The sequence below is a fragment of the Mytilus edulis genome, chromosome 7, assembly GCF_963676685.1.
Source record: "Mytilus edulis chromosome 7, xbMytEdul2.2, whole genome shotgun sequence".
NCBI classification, from domain to species: Eukaryota; Metazoa; Mollusca; class Bivalvia; order Mytilida; family Mytilidae; genus Mytilus; species Mytilus edulis.
The window spans coordinates 60248828-60258607 of NC_092350.1; the positions used below are offsets into that span (position 1 = coordinate 60248828).

Genomic DNA, 9780 nt, shown 5'->3' on the forward strand with positions numbered 1-9780 from the left:
AACCTGTCCATTTAACGTTTTACAGATCCTATCGTTAATCGTTATGAAATATCTATGACAAAGATACCAAAATTCTATAAAATCTTCTTTAACCGCGACTCACGTATGATTTTGTTTAAATGTACAATATAATTGGACAAGTAGCCTTCCGAATATATAAATTTGGTCAATTTTGCACTTGGCTTATTACGTAATCGACATATTATTTCACTTATAAATACATTTTCCATGCATCCGCTTGGTCAATATTACTGTTGATGGATGTATCGCCTGTAAGGGTTTCACAAGCCAAAAAGTTGCGTAACAAATCATTGTTGCGGTCATTTTCTGAAAACTTACAAATCACCAAATGTTATAACATAATTTAAATCACTACAGGTTTCAACATCCAGGCACAGATGGTCATAGTTATAGTTAAATTTTATTTCCCAATGCCTCTCAACTCAGTACTAAATGGTTAGTCTTTTGCATTACTTTTGTTCGACTAGTATTGTGTAGACGAAACGCGTCAGCCAGGTATACTTGATTTTTTAATATTTCAACCCTAGTTAGTACTTCACAAAAATGACGTCTTAAATGAAAGAAGAAGAAAAAATGTACTAACAAAAGTAAAACTTAACAGTTTGTCAACGAAAACTTAAGGACAATTTACATTGTGACATCGAAAGGAATGGGAAATAGTTAGTAAACAATGCATACTTTTGCGGAAGTGAAGATATGTGTTTTAATCCATTTGGAACTGCAGACAAAATATTCTGAACACGGTAACAAAACAGTTAGCCAATTACATGTTGTGCATAGTGGCTTAGACATTTTTATTCGTAATGAAAATAGTATTTATTGAAAAGAAGTTGCTTCTGATTGTAATATCAAGAATTTTACAGTTGGACAGTAAATAAGTTTTTCAATTACACCATTCAACAACATCCAAATTTAAAATGATTATCTGGCAGTTACAGTGTACAGCAATGATCATCATACAATTTCTTAATAACGATACATAGTCTTGTCTGGTATCAAACAACTTTTTTTCATAATATAGAATGTAATATCAAGCGTAAACGATAACTTTAACTCTGTTTCTAACTGAACTACATTTCTTGTCTTGTCTTTGCTAATATGTTTATGCTTGTTTGTACATGTTGTAAGTTAGATAAAACCACAAGTTTTTAGTATCAATATTAACATCGTAAAATTTTTGTTTTTGTTTTCAGATCTCATTTAGATCAAGTCATATATCTGTTTATTTTCAATTATTTCAACTTTTTTAGATGGATGAGTAGCCTTGTACACCATTCCTATGGCCAAATTGTCTGTGCTTATTGCACTTGCTTTCACAATACACTGTGGCATCGGTTTCCAACAACATCTGAAACATGACTCTCCTGGTCTACTTTCTTCTCTATCACACAACAACAGTCTATAAAAAAGGCAGTTTGTAACAAAGGACCATGATGAACAAAAATTCTGTTTTCCATTAAGCATGGTATTTATCATAATATTATCATGTCTTTATTTAACGTCAAATGAAACTTCAAATATGAAGAACACATCTTTAATATTTTATATACTTTGATGGCTAATTTTTACTATATAAATAGAAAATCGTTGATATTATCAAAATCGTCATAAATGTTCCGATATTGAACTATTGTATTCCCAGACACTAATTTGCTGATGTGGTCCCGTATTCATTGAACTTAGATCACTGCATAGCGCAAGTGCGAGGAGAAAAACGTGATGAAAGAATGTAAACAAACGTGCTCTCAAAGGTAAATTGTAACAACATATACTTGGAGAACACATTGAAACAAAAAATCATTTAACAACTATAAAATGACATCATATCTCTCTCACTTATAATGAAATATTAAAATTGATGCCGATTTAAACCCTTGTTACACGACAGCCGTTGCTATTGGAGATCATTCAAAAACCTTTATTGAGTTTAATATCTAGTATTAATTGTGGCGTTTGTGGACTTGTTTACGACTATGTGTTTTTTATTGCAAGATTTTATTCTTTTTTCCTCGTATTGATTTGATAGATTTTGTGATTTTCTATAAGCTAATAAGTTTTTTGTTATTCGTCACACGCATAAACATGATGCGTTAAACTCTTATTCGTATATATAAAATTTTCTGACGTCAGACAAACGAATCAATGAATGTGTTTATAGATAGATATTTTTTGTGTTCTGTTAAATTGTTCCTTTTAAAATTGTTACACGATGATGACTGCTGTACCCGTATTTTGACTTTTTTATTATTATGTATGTTTAGTTCACGCATCATTGTAAATATAACGGAATTTGATGAGACTGTCATCAAAGGGAGATGTTTAGCGCTATAAAACCAGGTTTAATCCACCATTTTCTACATTTGAAAATGCCTGTACCAAGTCAGGAATATGACAGTTTTTGTCCATTCGTTTTTGATGTGTTTTGTCATTTGATTGTGCCATGTGATTATGGACTTTCCGATTGGATTTTCCTCTGAGTTCAGTATTTTTGTGATTTTACTTTTTCCTAAAGTTTGAATGATGTAAAATTTTAATCGTGTACGACTTGTTGTGTTTTGCAGATTACAGGAAGGTCATCTTGGATTTGGTAAACAATTTCGTTATGAAAGTTAGAAATACAGTTACTTAAAAAAACTGATAAACTGCATACCCCGGTCTGAATATTGATAAATTGTCGAAATTTATTGCCTTTAGTTCATCTTCGACTTCACCCTGTGAACAGATTTTATCAAACACAAAATTATTATATGAATGAATATTGAGTACATTCGGACCGGACATCAAGACATTTTTTTAGGTCTAAATTCAAATATTGTGAAAGCTGTCATTCTTTTCTACAGTAACATTATATATTTTTTTTTAATTCATATTGATAGTGTTATTCAAAATAATTCATACCACGCGGAACAAATTCCACAAGCATAGAAGTATGTTTGGTTTTGGTTAATGTAAGTGATCCTTGCGTTATAGACGACCTGTTAATCTCGCTCCTTTTGGAGCTCATTGCGCAATTCTAATAGTTTTGTTTGTAACCTTGTTTTATCTTCTTAATTGTGGCGTTGGATTTAAACAGTAGTAGGCAATATAGTTGTCAATATTCCACAAATGCATACTGTAAATAAACTCATCAAAGATACCTGGATTGAAATTTTATATTTGCATCAGACGCGAGTGTCGTCTTAACAAAATAATGTTAGCTAGCGGTTTGTTTCGCGACTTTTGAGAATACAAAATTAACGCTGATATAAATCGTCGCGAATATGTAAAACTTTGATTTTCATTTTTCTTACTGAATGATGAAAATAGGAAAATGGCGAAATCAAATCGCCGCGAAGTGGACAAGAATGGGATAAACATGAAACGAATAATATGCGAAAATTAGTTGATTTACAGTATAGTGATATTATCGACATATTTTGGAATAATGAAAGGCCATTCTACATAATCATTGAAGAAGCTTTTCGTATGTCAATGTGATACATAGGTGTTGAAACTTTAAAATTCGTACCCTTCTGAAAAAAAAAAAATCATAAATTTTTAATGAACTTCGTGTTAATCAATCTATAGTTTTGTCATGAGTAGAGTTTTGTTGACTGTTACTTATATTTTCATTTATTATTTTTTTGTCACGTTCGATTTAGTGGTCTTATTGATATCAATATGACAATGCACGACGCGGGTACGGTAATAGGTTAATTGGAAAAACACACAGATAACGGTAAGATCAGGATCAGGAAAATGTATGCTTTATAGGTTTATCAGGCAACGAATTAGTCATATTATTCCAGTTTAAACGTGTTTCTTAGATACGAAACTAAATCTTAACATCACTTTGTTACAAATAAGAAAACATATATTCTTGTATCCTTAAAGATTTTAAGTCACTGTGTACACAACTAAATCATTACATTTTGCATGTAATTCAATATTACCTTTGTTTTAGGATATAGGAAAAAACTGTCCTTTTTTGCGCCATATGAAGACACTAACAAAAAGTGTTTGCATCCTACAGATTTTGCCACCTCTGCAGAATTAACTACATAATCATGATCTACTTTTATGAATCCAGCCTGTTAAAAAAGAGAATAAATTGTACTATTTAATATCTGTTCAAAAATCCAATTGACTGTTTAAAATACTTTGGTTAAACTATCTATATAGACTGAACAATTGGCGAGGTCATACATTTTCATAAGACTCTAAGAATATGCCAAAGACTAGGAACTCTCCTATAAAGATTGTAAACCTTTTGGGGTGTTGTGTGTCGTTGCTTTGCTCTTTCATTAATGTATAACTAACGGTCCTTTGATTCGTTCAAGTCAAAATGGTCGAGGCCAACTCCAAACAGGTCAGGTAATCTATTCCGTAGGTATAATATTAAATTAATCAATTACATATCGAAAGCAGACATACTTTTCCTGCCTTTCCTTTTGTTGTTCCTAGGCAACAGAACCCTATATCCAGATCTTGAAAAGTATCTTTATGTTCAGTCAGTCTTTCAAAATCAACAACTTTTTGTTCCTGTTGAATAGATAAGTTAGTAGTAAACATTTCCAATTGGTCTCGGAATAGACTAAATATTATGACAAATAAATATAATTAGCAAATGCAATTGAAAAATGATTACTGTGTTTGCTCCTTTTGATTTTAAAATACAATAATCAAGTAAAGCATCGCTGTATAGAAAAGTTTTGCACGCCGAATTAGTAAACTGGATCGGTTCATTAGTTCCTATTTTTCTTTTCAAACCTATGATGTCGAATTATTGTCTTGCAAGTAAATTATCTATCAGCAATATTTTATACAATTTTCAAAATTAAACCAACTGATAGCATACTGCATTTTTGTCGTATTTATACATTGACATTTTTGGAATTCAATAAACGTTTGCTTATTTTGCTGTACTTAATATGTTCACTGATGCTTTTTTTGAATTTTATATTCCAGCATCTAAATTAATATAGCAAAACGCAATTTCATTCGTTTATGTCTCAATTATTCTATACGAGGTGCACTTAAGACAGATTTATGAGTTTAGTGTACGCATATACAATTTTTGTCTGTTCTTTTGTATCTAGCATGTTGAATGTTGTACTTTTCATTATCATCTGTAGCTAGCTGAACTTACGAATTCTGGACCTAAATCCTTGTCCATCTGAACTTCCCTTCTTCCTATTAGAACTATCTTTCTAAACAGTTTTCTCCTGTTGAGTTCTTGGATCAAGGATTTACCCGTCTCTCCTGTATATCCTATTACAAACGCCATTTTGTTTGATTTATCCGACGATTCAGTCTCCATTGAATCTCTGAAACAGTGTTTATTTTTTGTCAGTATTAGTTCATTGTGTTCATCACCAGATATAGGTACCATTGACCTGGTTCTCTATTAATACTCTGCGAAAAACTACAATACGGCACATATACAAACATAAATGTATCCAGGTAGCAAGCTATACGCTGGTATTTGTACGGTAATGCTGTTTTCGTCGACAATGAAAAGTGAACAAGACCAATGGTCCCTATAAATAATAGCAACAGTGGGATACCGCTATTCGAATTTCATAAATTGATTTGGACAAAAAAAAAAAAAAAAAAATCCGCGTTACACACTAAAAAAGAGGGAAACTCATCTAATATAAGAGGAGAACAACGACACAACACTAAATTGCAACACACATAGAAATGAACTATAACATACGAATGGCCATTTTCCTGACTTGGTAAAGGACATTTTAAGAAAAAATGGTGGGTTGATCCGGCGGTGATGATACACAGTGAAGGTACGTACATTTAAATTCGATCAAATAAAGGGCACCATTTTTATATCGAAATAACAATTTTTTCGTTGACATAGACTTTCACGTTATTACACTAACGATCATAGCATCTTTGCTCCAAGAATGCGATATTGCACAATATAAATCACGTTTTTAAAATATCGGTTGAATTCAAGTGCTCCAGATTTTAACTAGTTCCTATACTTTATTAATATCCAAAGTTAAGTTGTGCACGCTTATTGAACATATGATGCAGGTAGAATACATTTTTTGTTGTTTGATTGTTTTTTTTATTCAATTTCTTTGCTTGTTTGTTTTTTTTTTTTTTTTTTTTTTTTGGAGGGGTTTATAAAGGGGATTCCAACTGATGTTTTACTATTCAAATGAAAGACACACTTTTTTGTTTTAAGATCGTGGAATTGAACAGCCACATCCTTGAATCACAATATAAATATTTGAAATAAAACAAACTCCCATGAACGTATAGATCAATACAGTACAAATAGCGCTTACTATATAATTATTTATTAAAATATTGATATACTTATAATAAAAAAAATATGCCACAGAATGAAAAGATTACAAATACTAGTACACAGTTATTCAAATTACACCTGAATTAAATAACTTGTTTTGCGCATATGATAGTTTGTGTGGTCTTATCTTATAATGATAAGTTTATTGTTGTTAATTCCTTCCTTTTAGTGTATATCAGTATTAGTTTAAAAAAACCCAACTAAGAACAAATTCCCGAAATCGTGTTCTTACCTTTGAGGCTGTGTATGTTTATATATCAAAGAGCGAGGTAGACAATTTAAAATTCTTACATACTATTAGTACACACCATTTTAGTGTAAAATTTAAACACTCGGAACAAAAGAAATGTGATTCGGGTCAAATTTAAGGTTGGAATATTTAAATTTAATCATTCTACCTAATCATTCTACCTAGTCGTTCTACCTAATTTACCATTTAAAAAATCAATCGATAATATGATGCAATATTATGTTTACGTCATATAAAAGTCTGGTTATTTCTGTCGATATTTATTTTCCACTTGAATTATGATGAATTATAATAATCCTTTTTTAAAAGTATTATTCGGTTTAACTTGCTAAAGTAGATAATTAAAACAAAGACGACATATACAAAGATATACACATTAGATCTTTTCAAATGTTTTGTAGCAGTGTGTGAATCAAATTCAAAATCATTACTTAATGCATTTATACTGAACTTTAATTGCATTGTACTGTATTATTAAAACAATGTCTATATAGATACGAACATCAATATCCATAAGTAAAATTATTTGGATATGGATTTACAGTAATTCATATAAACATTACTAGGGACTTTTCTTACAAAGATTGACAATTTTATTAAATAACTATATATGAGTTTCGCTATCGTTTGACGTCGTTAGGGTTATCATATGTAGATATAGTACAGAAGAACAATATACGGTAGGCATATATAGATACTTGCTTCCTGCGTTTTCTATATTTCTTTTACGCAAAAAAAAAATCATTTTCGCCAATATTTTTTTTAATATTCAGCCAATTTAGAATATTACTCTATGTAAATTTTGATACAGGTTAGCACCAGTGCCGTTACAGGTGTGTTAATGTAACTGAGGGATATGGTTAAACATCCTTTACAACTTAAACCTGTCACAGCTACCCTCTTTATCCTCACAAGAGAAAGGAATTTGAGATATATACTTATTATTCATAAGATTCTTTAAGTTCATGAAATATTACCACTCTTACTAGAGATCATCAGAAACCACTTTGATGCTATATACATGTAGTCATTATCTGAATTTTACAAATCTCTCTCTGACTAAGTATTTATCAGCAACATTTAAAGTTTAAATTCAATCTGTACTTGTTTTTTTTTTTACCTTTACCAGAAATAAGATTATTAATAAGTATAGAAGGTACTATTTTTATGTACGATAGGAAAGCCCATAATAAATTATTCGATCAATTACCTATTTTGTTTAGATGTGCAAAAGATTTACTTCGTCGACAGCAATGCATGGTGTTTTAAACAATAAGCTCGGTCAATATGACAAAACATGTACATTATAAGCTAATCAAAATCCATTTGCCTACTCTTTTCGAATTAAAACATTTTACGGTTAATTTGTCTCATTCTATAAACAAATCTTATAAAAAAAGTTGCAAAATATTGGAAATATAAGCATTTTAGGGCAGGTTTGACTCTTAAAAAGAACTAATGCTTTGCCAGAAGATGAATACTCTGCTTTTTTTTTTAGTAATATCGTAATCTATATATACAACTCGTCTAAACATCAACCCAACAATGTTAGATCTGTAAATTTGCTTTCGCAAACTTTTGGTTCTTCCCTCGTCGGGATTCGAACCCATGCTACTGCGATATCGTGACACCAAATCGCCTGCACTGCATATATATATGTATGTTCCGGACCATGTGAGTATTTGGACCATATGCGTATACTCATATGGTCCGACCATACGCGTATGGTCCGACCGTACGCGTATGGTCGGACCATATGAGTATAATACTCGTTTGGTTATTAACGGGCCGGACCATATGAGTATTTGGACCATATAGGTATATTTTTTTTAAATTACATTATAAAAGTTTCAATAACTCAAAAACTTTATTTAAAAAAATGATAGTTACATGACAATGTATTATTTTTATAATACTACGTAAAAATTAAATATTGATGCCATAGTTAGTTTTCATCGTGAATTAATTCTTAAATGTAGGCCTGAGTGACATTTACTTCCATACGGTATCCGATGATAGATTTTTGCATTTGCAAGTCTTGGTTGTGCACGATCCTTTTCATTTACACCTTTTGTTTGCGAGTGAAAAGCTAGCCTTTTTATAGCTCTGCGTACAGTGACACCGAGGTCTTAGGCCATTCCGATATGTCTACGGTTTTTTTTAAAAGAAGCTCTAGATCTCAAATATCGTAACATGACTGCAATACATCATATTCACAAACCACTTAAATAAACTATGTTACTTTCCAGTTACTTCTTAGTTGTGAAATGTTGTTCAGTTCATTAAGACATTTTTAAAAGTTTGTTTTTTTTTAAGTCGAAATATTGCCATTCACTCGTAATAACAAATCGATATTGACCATCGGTAACGACCATCAGTCATGACCATAAGTATAAAATGTGTTTATTATAGTTAGTCAGTAAAATTTACTAGGTGAAACTTCTAATTTTTATTCAGCTTATCTTTTTATTATTATATCATAATAAAATTACCTACATGCATGACATGATAGCGTCTTTTTGATGAACGGTCATACCATATATGAAGAATTTAGAAGTATTAAAAGTAAACTGTAACAGAGTGTTAATTACCCCGACCATACACGTACGGTCGGACCATACGTGTATGGTTGGACCATATGAGTATAGATCAGTATATACCCATATGGTCATGACCATACGCGTATGGTCCTAATAATCATATTGTCCGGAACATATATAAGCTACCTAGGGAGGAATTGTCAGTGTACCACAGAAGGACTGCCATAATGTGTTTTATGGTACAATCTGTTTTTAATTTGAAATGTTAGAAATTGTTCTCAGGTAGATCTGTATTGAGGTATCACAGGATAGGACTGTAAAATTCTGTTCTAGTATAAATGTATCCGGTTAAGGTGATTTGGTTTGTGTTAAGTTGCAAATCGTTATCACCTTATCGGGACCTTTTTTTATAAGGTAGCAATACACAGTTAGGAGTTTGGTTTCGCATTTTGACCTTGGTGGATATTTCAAATATGAAAGTTATTGTGCAGTTAAATTCATTTTTTAACAGCTGAGTACTACATGTAGCCTTCAAAGATGGTTTATAAGAACATAAAGATTATTTTTTTCATGTTTTATGGTCTATATTTTGTTTGACTCTCCATATTGTCGTAGCTTGACCGGCCATAGGTCCAAACCCTAATGTAATGTTTACA

General features: G+C 31.2%; 1 protein-coding gene across 1 annotated transcript; it reads right to left on the reverse strand.

The window, feature by feature from the left end:
• Window positions 1-736: 736 nt before the first annotated feature.
• On the reverse strand, window positions 737-6666 carry LOC139481902 (oxidoreductase HTATIP2-like). Its single transcript, XM_071265421.1, has 6 exons — window positions 6567-6666; window positions 5150-5327; window positions 4435-4542; window positions 3954-4091; window positions 2672-2733; window positions 737-1420 (listed from the first exon to the last, which is right to left on the reverse strand). The coding sequence occupies exons 2-6, from the start codon at window positions 5318-5320 to the stop codon at window positions 1222-1224; spliced, it is 678 nt and encodes a 225-aa protein (XP_071121522.1). The 5' UTR covers window positions 5321-5327; window positions 6567-6666; the 3' UTR covers window positions 737-1221.
• Between the last annotated feature and the right edge of the window lie 3114 nt (window positions 6667-9780).